The 16,940-nt window shown below is 38.7% G+C and overlaps 1 protein-coding gene across 7 annotated transcripts in view; it reads right to left on the reverse strand.

The window, feature by feature from the left end:
- LOC134339309 (uncharacterized) overlaps window positions 1-16,940 on the reverse strand; it is a 164,935-nt gene that overhangs the window by 27,566 nt on the left and 120,429 nt on the right. For 5 of the 7 annotated variants that reach the window (XM_063035697.1, XM_063035698.1, XM_063035701.1 and 2 more), the window contains exons 13-14: window positions 3,936-4,487; window positions 814-1,302 (exon numbers count right to left, since the gene is read on the reverse strand). In XM_063035697.1, the coding sequence (XP_062891767.1) occupies window positions 814-1,302; window positions 3,936-4,487 (1,041 nt within the window). The remainder of the gene's footprint in view (window positions 1-813; window positions 1,303-3,935; window positions 4,488-16,940) is intronic. The other 2 variants (XM_063035699.1, XM_063035702.1) reach the window with 2 other exon arrangements.

Here is a 16,940-nt window from a genome sequence, read left to right on the forward strand (position 1 = left end):
AGTAATCATTCAACAGACCACTTGATGAAGATGAATAACTACCAACTTCAAGAAAAGTCAGGGTTGGGCAAGAAATGCCATTACTGCTCACATACTGAGAACAAATAATTGAAAGAATTGGAGATTGAGAACATTAGTTACAAAATTTATCAAATAAAATGCCATGCAATGTAACTGGATTACGGGATATTGGTTTGTATAGAATAGCCCTCATTTAGGAAAGATGTACAGGAAAATATCAAGATCAAACCAAAAACTAAATTTGTTGCAAGAAGTTTTAGGAGTTTTTAAACAATTGCCTGGGTACTAGCTTGCTAGGATTTATGCAAGGGAACATTTGTATAACTTTAAAGGGACACTATAAATACTGGGTAATTTTAACCTCTCCCCATTCCAACACTGATATATCACTCAACTGCTAAGACAACTGAAAAAAAGGCTCCAAAATAGTCAGATGTTTTCAAAATAGTTTTATGATGTCCAACGGATTGTTAGTGAGGGTTAACTATCTGCCCTAACAAGTCCCTTCTCTAACTAGTCTAACGCACCAAATTCACAGAAAACATTATTAGAATGTCAAGTTGAAGTCCTTACTTTTGTTTAAGCAGCCTACGGCCAGTGGTTAAAACTAAAAGGGCTTCACAGGAACTGGCTCTTAAAGTGGTAGGTCAAATTTGACAGTTATTCTGTCTTTATTTGCAGTTCCAACCTACACCTTTAAGATGAGAACGCTGCACAGAAACAAGTGACCAATTTCAGTTTTTTCTTTTAAGTTCTGCAAAATACTTGTTTAAATACTGAATACAAACTTACTTCTTTTTTTCTTTGGATGTGGCTCCTCGTCCTCGGATGGCATGGAGGAGCTCGGGGTGCATTCAGTTATGCTGCTTTGGCTCAGATCTGTGGGAGTGTAGCACTCGGTCGGAGGCATTTTTTCTGTCTCTGGATTCTTCTGCACTGGTGAGGCTGGAAAGCCCAGCTCTACTGTTTTGGGCTGCATTGGCTCCAACTTCACCGTCTTACCCCCTGGTAGTGAACACAGCTCCCTTGGCAACTCCTTAACTAGAGATTTGATATTGTTTCTGATGGGCTTTGGAAGGGGACGGTCCTGCACACAGTTCAGAGAGGTACCCGGGCTAATGTTGGGCTTCTGGCGAATCCATTCCCTCAGGGTGTCTATCGGTGAGCCGTTGATGTGCCATTCAGTCACCCCGAACTGTCTGAGATGGGCTCTGGCATGGCTGGCTAAAGCTTTCCGGTTTTCAAAGTAGTGGCCGCATAATTCACAGCAAGTATCTGCGGCTGCAGGGAAGAGACCAGGACACAAATCAATGTGTTAATGTGACTCCAGCTGCTTCATGATGCAACGATCAGATTAATATTAATCTGATTAGTCAGATTAATATACAACAGTCCCAACTGTAAAGACTGTAGTCTGCTCTGTGCATGCTGAGCTGAACAATTCGTAGCACGGGAGCTGGGAAGTCCAGCCAGTGAGCCTTGTTAGATCACCGACTTTAAACCAAGTCCCAAGCAAATGCCCGCCTACCTGTATAAGTGACACTTATCTAATATTTATTCATCTTCCTTTCAAAATGCAGTATTATGAGCTTCTGTTTTCTCCCCACTGTTCCATGTCCTAATATACCTGTCCTTACACAAGCATAAAATTCCACCATCTTATCAAAGTATTTTTTGAACTCCACTACTGGATCTTGTACTATCCTATTTTAATGTTGATTATTCCTGTAAATGATTCTGCTTAGAAGGGAACCACAGATTTCAGTGTGGATTTGGCTATTGGTTTGGTAAGCAAAGGAAATTGCTCTACAAGACCAGACAGGAATGACTTCTGATGTTGAATTAGCCGGTCTCAGACAGGAGCAAAGTGAAAGAACTACAAATGATAGTGAAGACCTGGATACTGCTGTGGGACAGGAGGAGCCTACACTAAAATCTGCTGGGATGTTCCTGATCTTTCATACAATGTTGCATGAGAGTTCTTTGGACAAGCTCAAATTAGGCCCAGTTGCATTGCTCGCCATGATTTAATCTGCAGATTTCTCAGTCTAGGGCTCCAATGTGACGAATGCACATATAAAAGGCTGGTCCCAACCTTGGGCCTGTAAACGAGAAAGTCAGTGCCTGAAGGAGACAAAGAGAAACTGAAAAAAACACATATAAAACAAGAATTGGCTTTTCACATAGTTTGTTTTATTCCATATCACTATGAGAAATAATTCTCAGTATCCTGTTGATACTGAGAATTACAGTACTCAGTACTACTGTACTTTGAATCCTTTAATGCTCCATCAGAAAATGTTGAGTTTATGCAAAACACCTGCAGTTTAAACTCCCGACCTCAGACATCTATACCATAAAACATCAAAATATTTGGCAATGATTAATGGAATAAAAATGGCTTTGTAATAGATTTGAGCAAGTTATTTCAGCTGTTGTAAATTCCTTCTGTCAGGAATTAGGGAGAGTTGCACAGATAAAAACCTATAATGTATAAACTCAAATAAAACCATTAGCTTTCTCTAAAATTTAAAGATAATCAAATAGATTACTCATTCTGCAAGGTATTTAAAAGGCTTAAACTTGTCAGGGGTCAATATTTTTCAATAAAGTGAATATTACTCTTAGAATATAGCAGTATTCTCATCATTGCAAATCTTTTTAAAATGTCAACACAAGGTAAAAGTTGTGAACTTAGTCTTTATTGCTAAAGAAATATGTCCAGAAAACCTATTTCATTACCAATAAATCAATAAATATTAGGGATGGCATGATAGCATAGTAGTTAGTGCAATGCTTTACAGTACCAGTGACCCGGGTTCAATTCCTGCCACTGAGTGCAAGCAGTTTGCATGTTCCCCCGTGACTGTGTTGGTTTCCTCTGGGTGCTCCGGTTTCCTCCCATATTTCAAAAACACAGAGGTGAGTAGGTTAATTGGTCACATGGGTGTAACTGGGCAGAGTGAAGTACTTGGGTTGGAAGAGCCTGTTATCGTGCTGTATCTCTAAATAAATACGTAACATCACCGTATCAGGCAGTTTTTTGACATGCCAGTATCCTTTTGACTACATAATAAATCTTTTCTGGAAGGTTGTTCAAATTAGCCTCAGCTTCTATCCTTTCCTTTTGCCATTCTGAGGTGTGCTTCAGTGCATGGCCAGGTCAGTGCAGAGATTACTTAGGGAGACAACTGCAGAGCTTGAAATGGATGGGAAAGTAAGATTCCTCCAGTAACCTGACTTCAAAAACAATTAAAATGGAAAAGAAACAAGTAATGTTTTTGCCTTTCACCTGCCTTCCTATCTTGGTTCTTATTCCTCACTATGCCAACTCTTGATGCTTTCTTATAATTGCCTTTGAAGACAGTTCAGTGCTCTCTCAAGGTATCTAGAAATGGACAATATATCCAGCCTTCCTAAAATCACTGACATCCTCAGAGGAGGCAAATGACATCTGTGACGCTCAGACTATAGGTGCAGTTATAGCACTGTAGGCTACTGAGTTTGCAATGAGTTCAGTAGGATATGGCAAGGTGCAAGCCTGCAGCTGGTATCCCTAAACTCTCCTGTAGCATCTTAATTAGTTGTTCTAATTAAATATTTGAGCAGGGTTGAAAGTGGATGACAGATTGGTTCAGTAATCTGATACTTAGCCTCATCTACGCAGCTTAGAGGATGCGGAGAAGGAATGCCAAAATGCCAAGCATTTTCACCAGATTGAGAGGAAGAGACACAGAGACACACAGAGCGACGGAGACAGAAAGAAAAGGAAAACTGGGTACCCTAGAGATTTTCTTGTGACCAGCTGCTGTGTCAGTGCCAGTAGTACAGAGCAGCTTGCCCAATGGCTCACTACTTTGTGCCAAACATTCAGCATGGTGAAAGCAAATAGTATTCAAAGTAGTTTGACTTACCAATTACTGGCGTCGTCGTCACCTTCTCTTGTGGAGACCAAGTGGCCTTCGGCTTATAGGAACCTGACTCTGTAGTATAGCCATGCTTCAACTCTTGTGGCAGGCTTCTTTCATCTGAGATGGATTTTTTTAATGATGCAGTTGACACAAAACCCATGGGTATTTTTTTCCCCAGAGGTGACACAGTTGGATGTTGCCCGTTAGATGTATAGGTCAATACTTTTCTAGCTGGGGGTGTCATATGCTTTTGCTGCATATCCTTAACTGGCGACTTGATGATCTGTCCAAATGGCTTAATAGGTTTCTCATCATACTGGTAGTTCTGAGGATCCTGTTGCATCTCTCGTTGCTCTGGTTCTTGGCCTAGTGGTTCAGGCTTTCCCTTCCTTTTCATCAGTTCTTTCAGTGTGTCAATAGGTGAACCATTCACAGTCCATTCTGTCACCCCAAACTGTCTCAGATGTGACCTGGCGTGGCTTGACAGCCCCTTGCGATTCTCGAAGTATTCACCGCAGAATTCACAACGGACATCTTTGCTGGGTTGATCAACTGCTACCAAAAAATAGAAATTGCATTTGAGTTTTAATTTGAAAACAAGATCATTAAAAGTAAATTGGAGGTAAACACAGAAACATAGAAATCTATAGCACATTACAGCCCGTGGCCCACAATGTTGTGCCGACCATGTAACCTACTCTAGAAGCTGCCTAAAATTTCCCTACTGCATAGCCCTCTATTTTTCTAAGATCCATGTACCCATCTAAGAGTCTCTTAAAAGACCCTATTGTATACGCCTCTACTACCTTCGCTGGCAGTGCATTCCACACACTCAACACTTTGTGTAAAAAACTTATCTCTGCCCCCTTGAACCTACTTCCAAGCACCTTAAAACTATACCCGCTTGTGTTAGCCATTTCAGCACTGGGAAAAAGCCTCTGGCTATCCACACAATCAATGCCTCTTATCATCTTCTACACCTCTTTCAGGTCACCTCTCACGCTCCATTGCTCCAGGGAGAAAAGGCCAAGTTCACTCAACCTATTCTCATGAGGCATGCTCGCCAATCCAGGCAATATCCTTGTAAATCTCCTCTGCACTCTCTCTATAGTATCCACATCCTTCCTGTGATGAGATGACCAGAACTGAACACAGCATTCCAGATGGGGTCTAACTAAGGTATAATATAGCTGTAACATTGTAAAGTGAGGGTGAAACCATTTACAAATACAAAAAAAGTTTCTGTCACCCAGAAACATTAAATGAACGAGACATGGAATGAATATTCCTTTTCTCAGTACATTTCCAATTCCCACACAATCAAACTTGTGGTTTAAGTTTTATGAGTATTTAAGTGCTTTCAAACTCCATATATACTTATAGTTGGAGTGAATCTGATAAATCTTTGATATTCCTAAGCTGTGTTATGCTCATCTTGGGAGAGGTGATAGAGAAATTGTGACTGAAGATATTGTGCAATTCAAGATTTATAAAGCTTTGAATATTTTTTCCTTTGGGAGTTCAGTAGGAAGAGTGGGGTGGGAGTGAAATACATGGTAATAATTGCCATGCAAGGGGCTAAAATATAAAACACACATCAGTAGAGGTAAGCAGAGTACCTGATTAGTCTGGAACACAGTACTTAATAAGCAATTTAGAACTCAAATGGCAAAGAGGATGAAAACAGAGTGTCTCCTTCCATTAACCAAGATTCCAAATCCAGATCCCAAGAACTTACAAAACTACAATACTCAAACCAAACTGTTCTAATGAATACATTTTCTAATGTTTATACTCATTGAAAAATATGTTACAACAATAAAATATGCAATATTATTTTACCAAAAAAAACCTGGCAGGATCGCAGGTTCTTCAACAATGTAAAGAGATTCTGAAGGTCTGACTTCCTGCTGTGCTGGAATATAACCTACTATGCTAAACCAATCAGTAAATACTACTTTTAACACTTTTTTTGGCAGACAGCTGACAATGGAACCAATATCTGTGCAGAAACACACCTGTCATGCTGCTCATAGGTTGGACTGATTCAATTTGTCACATGCTTATATGACTGGTTAAAAGGGAAAAGCTGATTTTAAAACTGCACAGAAGGGAGCAACCAGCAAGGTCTCAAACTTACAGTCCATGACTTTGGTATATTTAATGATGATCCATGCAGTCACCCACATCTTCCATTAGAACAGTGACTTAGGAAGAGCAACTTCACATTTATGCTCTCCCCAACTACTTGGGTGAGCGTGTTCAGTCTGCAAACAGTTGAGGGCACAGGCTGTCCTTTTGCAAAATCACCAAAGTTACCTGAAGATAGAACAGAACAGGCCTTTTGGCCCATGAGGTTGCATCAACCTTTTAACCTACTCCAAGATCAATCTACCCCTTTCTTCCCACACAGCCCTCTATTTTCCTCTCATCCATGTGCCTTTTAAATGTCTCTAATGTATCTGCCTCTACCACCACTGCATTCCATGTACTTACACTCAGAAGAAAGACTATCTCTGATATCCCCCTATATTTTCCACCCATCACCTTTAAAAATGAGTCCTTCTGCATTAACCATTACCATCTGGGAAAAAAAGATACTGCTTGTCCACTTTATCTGTGCCTCTTATCATCTTACACACCTCTATCAACTCTCCTCATTCTCCTTCACTCCAAAGAGAAATGTAACACTAAATGTAACGTAACAAAGAACAATCGGATTACAATCAGACTGTTAAACACAGTGTAACAGAGCACAATCAGATTCAGCATCGAAAACGGACCTCAATGTAGATGCCAATGGAGTTTCTACATTCTAGTTTTTTTTTTAAGAACTGTCAGGGTCTCCCTCATTAAGCAAAATTAAAGTATATAGTATGGGGGGGTGAGAGGGGCAAGAACTGACGTGGGTGGAAAATAGACAACGGAATAAACTGGTAATTTTTCACTTTAGATTACTGACCCACAAGGAGGGTACCACAAATATTGGTGTTGGTGGTCCCAAATGTCAATCTAGGATTGAGAGAATCAAGTGTAATACAGTATATCCAAAAAGTTAGGAGGTAATGTAGGCTGTAAGTAAAGAGGGATGTAGGCAGTTTGAGTAATAGGGCAAGGACATAACAGCTGCAATAATGTAGAATTTGGTAGAAGAAACAGGAAACAGTTTCACTAAGACTGATGGGTATTGACATTCTGAAGGAAATAGATGTCCTTGTCCACAGATTATAAACATTCAGCGACAGCAAGTAATTAGGAAGACAAACAGTATACTGTTGTTCATTGCAAAAGGATTCCAACACAAGAGACGCTTTACAGCTTCAACTTTAAATCTAGTCTCTGCTTCCACACTGAGAAGATATAACCTTGTTTTCATAATGTTGTACACTTTAGCCCAGTGATGAAATAACTCACGTCCTGAGGAGATACAGCAGTTGAAATCTGATAAATTCAGGACCCAGCAAAATGCAAACACTAGAGACAAATATCTACAGAACATGAACATCAGTGGCAAGGCCAACTATTACTTATTGTTCCAATTATCCTTGAGAAGATGATGGTGAGCCAGTGTTTACACTGTAGGGTAGTGAGTATCTGTTAGGATGGATGTGGAACTTGTAGATAACTGTGACTTCAGGTATATGCTGCCCCATATTCGAGTGGTGAAAATCAATGGTTGATGAGATGTTATTAAAACAACTCTATCAACCCACGGCTGTTCATTTTGTAAATGGAATGAACACTGTGGAACCAGGTGCTAATAAAATTAACCATTTTATTCCTGATGTTGTTCAGCTACTTGACTAAGTTGTACTGATCCACATGGGTGTAATTAACCTCTGCGATGTAGGTGATGGAAAGATTGAGTTAGGATGCAGGGCACTCTGTTGAACATCTCAGAATTGGAATTAGTACCATTGGCATATGTTATGAATTTTTTTGTTTTGCAGCAGCAGTACATTGCAATAATAAAAACTATAAATTACAATAAGTATATATAAAAAAGAAATTAAGTAGTGCAAAAAGACCTTTCCAGACCCACTACTATCAATAAGGACGAGAACAGCAGATACCTGGGAATACCACCGTTTGGAAATCCCCCTACAAGTCACTCACCATCCTGACTTGGAAACATATCACTGATCCTTCATTGTTGCTGGATCAAAACCATGGAATTCCCTCTCTAACAGCACTGTGGGTGTACTTACACCTCAGGGACTGCAGTGGTTCAAGAAGGCAGCTCATCACCACCTTCTCAAGGGCAACTAGGGATGGGCAATAAATGCTGGCTTAGCTGGCGACGCCCATGTCCGTAAATGAACAAATTTTTTAAAAAGAGGGAGAGAAATACTGAGGTAGTGCTCGTGGGTCCATTGTCCATTCAGGAATTTGATGGCGGAGATGAAGAAACTGTCCCATGTCGAGTGTGTGGCTTCAGGTTCCTGTACAACCTCTTTGATGGTAGCAATGAGAAGCGGGCATATCCTGAATGATGGGGGTCATTAACGATGGATGCCACCTTTTTCAGGCGCTGCCTTTTGAAGATATCCTCAGTGCTTGGGAGGCTAGTGCCTATGATGAAGTTGACTGAGATTACAACTTTCTGCAGTTTTTCCCGATCCTGTGTAGTGGGGCCCCGATACCAGATGGTGATGCAACCAGTTAGAATGCTCTCTATGGTACATCTGTAAAAATTTGTGAGCATCTTTGGTGATATACCAATCCTCTTCAAACTCTTAATGAAATATATATACATTTGTGCCTTCTTTGTAACTGCATCAATATGTAGTATCCCAGGATAAATCCTCAGAGATGTTGACATACAGGAACTTGAAACTGTTGAAAGATGGAATATTTCACCTATTCTTAAAGGCAGAGTACGGTCTGATTGCCCTGGTTAAGCTTCCAGATAATGGTGACCTCCAAGATACCGTTTGGGGAATCTGGCAATGAAAAGAGCTAGTAGTTAATCCCCCCCCCCCCCGATCACTGCTTGGCACACGTAACATTATCAACACTTGTCTGAATATTGCTCAGATCCTGATATACTGAGCAGCTGTGAATGAAATTGATTATTTTACAATAAAGAAAAATACTCCATTACTGACTGTGGAGAGAAGGATATTGCTGGAGCAGCTAAAGATGGATGGGTTTGAACTTCTGCAGCTATGTCCCCAGGCAGAGATAAAAGACCTTCAACAACCATTAGCATTTTCCTTTGTACAATTTCCAAGTCCTTCTGATTCCCTCCAACTTCAATTTTGTTTTCTTGAAGTCACAATCAATCAAATCTTGTCTCAACCCCGAGGACAGACAGAACTTTGATCCAACCCATTAGTTGTAATGTTTCGTAGCTGTGTCTATTTCAGGCTGCTTTTGCTATTTAACAGTTTCACAATCCTTCACTAGGATAACTTTTCTGGACACACTTGATGTTTTGCCACAATGTTCTTTCCATTTCATCGCATCAAGGTTAATTTTCCAGCCTGATTACAATGGTTGAATGAAGAAAATACTATGCCATGAGATTAAAGATTTAGGTGGAATATAATTTTTCTGATGACTTGGTTGGGCAATATTTAGCTTCCAGATCTGTTCTGAATTTATTCTATAGATCGTGACTGTAATCCATCATGAGGATACTGTCAGAACAAGCCATATAGGGTGGAGGATACTCTGTCTGAAGACTGGACTTTACTCTTAGAAAGACTGCTCTGTCTTCTTTTCAATCAGTACTATAATGGTCAACTGGTGAAACGATGAGGGCAAAGTTAGGAAGTTGTTCACCATCTGTTATAATACACCAATTTGTCAGTTATTTCCTTCACGAGTTGGCCAGCTTGGTATGGGTAATGGACAAAATATATTTGGAGTTCTTGAGCTTCTCCATGCTTCTTTCATGTAATGTTATGGTTGAGGGTCAGCAAATAGGCGATTTTCTCACCCATGAATGACCTGATGCCATGGGTCATCAAGATCAAGGTCTGGCAAAGCCTTCACTATCATTGCCATCAAATCAAAGAACGTGGCTCAATACTGGTGCGAGGACTGCAGACGCACCATATGCCTAACACCAACGATTCATAGAGCCACTACTTTTTATCCTTTTATTATTACTACACTGCCACATCTGGTAGGTCCGCCATGTCAGTTAGTGAATGGTCATGATGCAGCACTCTGGATGCTGGCTGAAAGGTACAATTCTCCAAGTACAACAATATCAGGCCTTTACCAACCTGTGAGATAGGTATCAAATTTCAGAGAAGTTCCCAGACTGAGTGATAAAACTGAGCAGGTTGAAATGTACTCTATATGCTGTAGCCATAACCATTTCTGATCTCTATATAACATGTTTTATTTTTACATTGCTTTGATGTAGCAGTTTTCTACAAGTAACATGCTGGACCATTTAGAGTGTCACCACACTGCAAAGGGTCTGATGTCACACACCTGAGGAAGATCAGCAGATTTCCTTCTCTAAAGGATGTTATGAAATAAATATAGTTTTTCGGCAATCCAAGCATTTCATAGCCACCATTACTGATTTACTAACAGTGGCATTTTACTTCTATTTATCTAAAGAACTAAAAATAAGTTCCCCAGTTACAGACATGTATTGGAAACACTCCAATAATTTAATTCCAACTTTTTAATACTGTTATTCCTAACAACACAGTGAGTAGTTGCTGGCTATTGATAGAACATTCTTCTCACTGCTGAACAAGTAAATTAAAAATTAATCACTTATCTAAAAATTCTTTGTCAAAATTGTCCTTTATAAGATGTAGGAAGGTCCAGAAACTACTCAGCAATTTAACGTCACAAATTTATTATATACACTCAATGGCTACTTTATTTGGTAAAACTGTACACCTTGCAAATATCTAATCAACCAATCATGTGGCAGTAACTCAATATATAAAGCATGCAGACGTGGTCAAGAGGTTCACTTGTTGTTCAGACCAAACATCAGAATGGGGAAGAAATGTGACCTAAGTGACTTTGACTGTGAAATTATTGTTGGTGTCAGATGGAGAGGTTTGAGTATCTCAGAAACTGCTGATCTCCTGGGATTTTCACGCAAAATAGACTCTCGAACAGGGGTCCCCAACCTGGGGTCCACAGATCCCTAGGTTAATGGTAGGGGTCCATTGGATCCCTTGCTCTAGAGTTTATAGAGAATGATGTGAAGAACAAAAAACATCAAATGAGCACCAGTTCTGTAGGTGAAAACCCCTTGTTAATGAGGAAAGTCAGAGGAGAATGGCTGGACCGATTCAAGCTGACAGGAAGGTGACAGTAACTAACCACACATTACACCAGTAGTATGTGGAAGAGCACTCTGAACACACAACATATAGAGCTACAGCAGCAGAAGACCACAAAGCACTCCAAGGTGTACTGAATAAAGTGATCACTGAGTGTATACCAGAAGCTCAATTTCAATGGATCTTTTAAGTCTTTAACAATCCAACAGACTCACTACCATTATTATTAGTATGATGTGGCTATATGCTCAGGTCCTGATGCAGCGGTGCGGAGAACCCAAGTTTAGTAGTTAAACCACATAACTGTTTAATACAAACTTAACTCAAGAACACACAGCAATAATTTCTATCTAGCCGAAGAGCAGCATAAAACAGTGAAGTTTGCATAACAATTCCCATGAAGCTCAAATCCCAAGGCTGTAGGAAGCCCACGAGCTGGAAGGCCTAGAGTGTATTTGCTACAAAGAAAGAAAAGAGTAAATTAAGTTGGGTAACTGGTCTAAAACCTATGCTCAGCCTTTGACAAAACCATCCTTCTCCAATTCTCACAATGTCCAATTGTGTGGGACTGCACTTGACCCATTCTATTCTTTGCTTACCTATCTACAGCCAGTGAAAAAGCAGCAACAGCCACACCATGATCTTTCATGAATCCCTCATTTAACACTTGCCACTCCATACATTGTTGAACTGGCAATATAAGAGCATACAGGCATTTGTTATTTTTTTAAATACCTAAACTGATCACCACCGCTCTACTTTGTCACTAAGATTACATGTTCAATATTCACTTAACAGACAAGCTGACATTTCCTCCAATTAATGATTCCATCACTATGACATCAGAAACAGCTCCAAATTGTCATACATAACCTTTAGGTAAGCTTTGCAAAGGACAACCTCCAGTCCAGGAACTTCTGAAACAAAATTAAACTATCTGTGACCTTGCTTTCATATCTGTCTTCCAGTTCAGTTTCACATCCATGCCATCAACAAGATCTACTTTCTAATGACTACTTTAATTCTGCTCCTGCTTGGTTTGACTCTGTCAACTCACTCATAGTGATCCTCCATTCTAATTTCCATATACATTTGGCATCAATACTGCTTTTGTCCTTAATGACTCCAAGATCCATTCATCCATCACCTCAGTACTCTGTGAGGAACACTGGCTCCTAGTTAAACAATGCCTTGGCTTTTAAATTCTTGCCCTTGTTCAGATATCTCTCCATAGCCTTGCCTTTCCTTAAATGCAACCTCTTCCATCCTTTACCCATTCAAAATATATGCACTGCGAATTCTATCCTAGAATATTTGCTGTTTCCATTGTTCCATCATTGACAGCACAGCTTTCAGCTACCAACATCTTAAGATGTGGAATTCCTTCACCAAATCTTTCCATATTTATGATCCCCATTAAGGAGGTGTGAAAGAAACTGGGAGCTTTGATGTATGATTCACAAAAGGCCATTTACATGTACAGTTAGCGATTAGGAATGCTAACATAACATTATTTAGTGTGAGGAGAACTGAACAAAAAAGCAGAAAGATTACCCCTCAATATGCAGTGTCCTAAAGCTTTTTATAGTAAGGTTAGGATCAGTCCTGACGAAGGGTCTCGGCCCAAAACGTCGACTGTACCTCTTCCTAGAGATGCTGCCTGGCCTGCTGTGTTCACCAGCAACTTTGATGTGTGTTCCCTCAATATGCAGAGAGGGTTAGTGAACCTTTTTGAGAGAATGGCCAAGTTGGCAGTAATCTTCTAAAAAAAAATCAAAATTTTGTGAGCCACTGTAATTTTCAGCAGAGTTTATCACTGATGAATGAATTAGCAATAATTATTTAAAGGAAAAGGATGAGTTCTGTTGCTTTTTTTACAGTTGCAAGAAAGTTTGTGAACCCTTTACAATTATCTGTATTAATGTTTTCTGTATCAATTACTCATAAAATGCGGTCTGATCTTCATCCAAGTCACAACAATAGACAAACACAATCTGCCTAAACGAATTATACACAAACTATTGTATTTCACATCAATACTGAATACACCATTTAAACAATCACATTTTAGGTTCAAAAAAGTATGTAACCCCTGGGATAATGCCTTCTTCAAAAGCTATTTGGAGTCAGGTGTTCCAATTAATGAGATGAGATTGGAGGTGTGGGTTGTAGAGGTGCTTTTCTCTACCCTGTAAAAAAGACACACAAAGTCAGGTTACTGACAGAGCCTGCTCTTCTCAATAAAGATCTGTTTATGTGCACCATGCCTTGATCAAAACAATTTCAAGGGCTTTAGAAGAAGAATTGTAGAGATACATAAAGCTGCAAAGACTACAAAAGCATTTCTAAAGATCTGCGTGTTCATCAATCCACAGTAAGATAAATTGTCTACAAATGGAGGAAATTCAGTACTGTTGCTAGTCTCCTTAGGAGTGGGCGTCCTGCAAAATCACACCAAAAGCACAATGTGCAATGCCGGAGGATGTGAAAAAGACCCCAAGGATAACAGCAAAAGACCTGCAGAAATCCCTAGAACTTGCTAAAGCCTCTGTTCATGTGTGCACTTTAAAAAATACACTGAATAAGAATGGTGTTCATGGAATGACACCATGGAGGAAACCACTGTTCTCCAAAAAAAAATTGCTACATGTCTCAAATTTGCAAAAGAAAAAAAACCTGGATGTTCTACGTTTCAGGGACAATGTTCTGTGGACAGGTGAGACAAAAGTGGAACTTCTTGTTAGAAGTGCACATTGCAAAACTATAGAGATATCTTCATATAAGAAAAAAAGGAATAAAACATCAAAGGAATTAAAAAATAGGCCGAAGGAACTAGAAAAAAAACAAATTGAATTTGCAACAGGATACATTAGAGGAAAATTTAAAAATTAGGAATGAAATTAATGGTTTGGCTATGCAAGAAATCAGGAAAAATTTAATCTTTCTGAAACAGAGAAAATACTGGCATGGAAACTGAAAAAAAGATAGCAGAAAATACAATTCATAGAATTAGGGATCCAAGAACAAAAAAGATTTAAAAAAGATTAAAAAAAAATAAGCTAATTGAAATTCAAGAAGCTTTTGAAGTGTTTTACAAAACTCTATATTCCAAAGTTCCAGGGGGAAGCATAACCCAAATTGACACTTTCCTGAATTCTCTAGAGTTACCCACTTTAAGCGAAGAACAAAATAGAACGGTGACTGCTGACATAACTGAAATTGAACTAAAAGCTGCAATTAGTAGGCTTAAATTAAGCAAATCATCAGGATCAGATGGGTATACGGCAGAGTGGTACAAAGAATTTAAAAATGAGTTAATTCCTGTCTTACTCCCCACATTGAACTGGGCTCTAAAAAAGGCACAAATGCCACCCAGCTGGAAGGAAGCGATAATCTCAGCTATACCGAAAGAAGGCAAGGATAAAATGGATTGTGGGTCTTTTAGACCAATATCCTTTCTTAATATAGATTATAGATTATTTACCTCCACCATGGCCAAACGATTAGAAGAGTTTCTACCCATACTGATACATAAGGATCAGACAGGTTTTATACAACAATGCCAAACACAAGACAATATATGAAGGACACTTTACATTATGGATCATATACAAAAAAAATAAAATCGAAGCAACAAGTGATAAGCGTGGACTCTGAAAAGGCATTTGATTTGGTTAATTGGAATTTTCTTTACAAAGTTTTACATAGATTTGGTTTCCATGACACAATTATTAAAATTATAATATGACAATATTATAATATGGCACTATATGACAACCTTACTGCTAGGATTAAAATCAATGGATATTTATCAAATAGTTTTACCCTAGAAAGGGGCACGAGACAGGGTTGTACATGGTCACCGCTACTCTTCACATTATATCTGGAACCATTAGCTCAATACATCAGACAAAATGAAGATATCAGGGGAATTACTATTAAAGGGACACAGCATAAATTGACCTGTTACGCGGATGACATTTTGATCTATCTAGGGCAACCAACATACTCTTTACCTAAATTGATGCAATCCTTTGAACAATATGGTCAATTATCAGGATACAAGGTCAACATAGATAAAACCCAATTACTTTCATATAACTATAGCACACCAAGAGAAATTGAAAGTAGATATCCTTAGGCATGGCAAGCAGAGTCTTTCAAATATCCAGGCATCATTGTGCCAAAAGATTTGGCAAAATTATCAGAATGCAATTATCTGCCTATATATAAAAAAAATTAAGGAGGATAACAAGATGGAACCTAATTCCTTTTTTTAGTCTCAGTTCAAGGATTGAATCTATTAAAATGAATATACTGCCCAGACTATTATATCTCTTTTAGACCCTACCAACAGAGATTAATCAAAATTAATTCAATGAATGGAACACAATGTTATCAAGATATATATGGCAAGGTAAGAGGCCTAGAGTTCGTCTCAAAACTTTGCAATTAGCCAAGGAAGAGAGGGGATGGGGCCTACCTTCTCTCAGAGATTATTATTTTGCAGCACAGTTGAGAGCTGTGATATGTTGGTGCAACCCATCATATGATGCTCAATGGAAAAACATTGGGGAGGGGATACTTCCCATCCTCATACAGGCAATGTTGGCTGTTAACAACATAAATATTATTGATAACCCATGGGTGAAATGGACTCTTAAAATATGGAAAACTATCATAAAAGAATATAAACTAGAGGGAGATATTGCAATTCTTAAATGGTGTGCATATGACTCCGATTTTACGCTGAATAAACTGGATGCTAGCTCTAAGGATTGGACAGCTAAAGGAATAACAGGTCTTTGCAATATAATGAAAGAAGGAACACTGTTCAGTTTTGAAATGCTTAAAGAGAAACACTTATTAGAAAAACAGGACTTCTGTCGGTATTTACAGATGCGACAGTACGTTAATAGGAGGGTTAAAAATGTAACCAAGGCAAGTACGTGTTTGATAGAGCTATTTAGAAAAGCATATAATTCAGATAACAATAGTAGAATAATTTCAAGCGTGTATAAGAGTTTGTCAAATCTTAAAACACATTCGACTTCATACATCATACATTAAAACAAAATGGGAGAAGGAAGGAGGGATAATTATATCTGAGGAAGAATGGACAATAATATGGAGGTATGAATGGAAGTGTACCAGTTCACAGAAATGGAGGGAGTTTGGATGGAAAAACTTGATAAGTTATTTTATTACACCCTCTCACAAATCCCATTATGATAGTAACCTCCCTGTTTGCTGGAGAAATTGTGGAAATCAAAATGCAAACCATTATCATATTTTCTGGGATTGCCCCATTATCATAGACTATTGGAGTGGGATACACAATGCCCTACAAGACATCTTTAAATGTGAAATACCCTTAGAAAGTAAGACCATATATTTTGGGTATATACCTCAAGAATGATTGAAAAGAGATAAATATTTAATGAATATACTGCTGGTGGCTGGTAAAAAGACTCTTACCAGGAAATGGTTATCACAGGAGAGCCCAACTTTAAATACATGTATGGAAATCACAATGGACATTTACAAAATTGAGAATATAACAGCATCTGTTAATCATAAGTTGGAACAATTTGAATCATACTGGGAAAAATGGTTTAACTACACATAACACCTCAAGCCTGATTTTATTCTCACAAATCAATGAATATGTTGTTAAAAAAATCACTCCCTACTTGTATATAGTTTTCTCCTTTTGCTTGTTCTTTCTTTCCTCTCTTTT

The sequence above is a fragment of the Mobula hypostoma genome, chromosome 29 (assembly GCF_963921235.1).
Source record: "Mobula hypostoma chromosome 29, sMobHyp1.1, whole genome shotgun sequence".
NCBI classification, from domain to species: Eukaryota; Metazoa; Chordata; class Chondrichthyes; order Myliobatiformes; family Myliobatidae; genus Mobula; species Mobula hypostoma.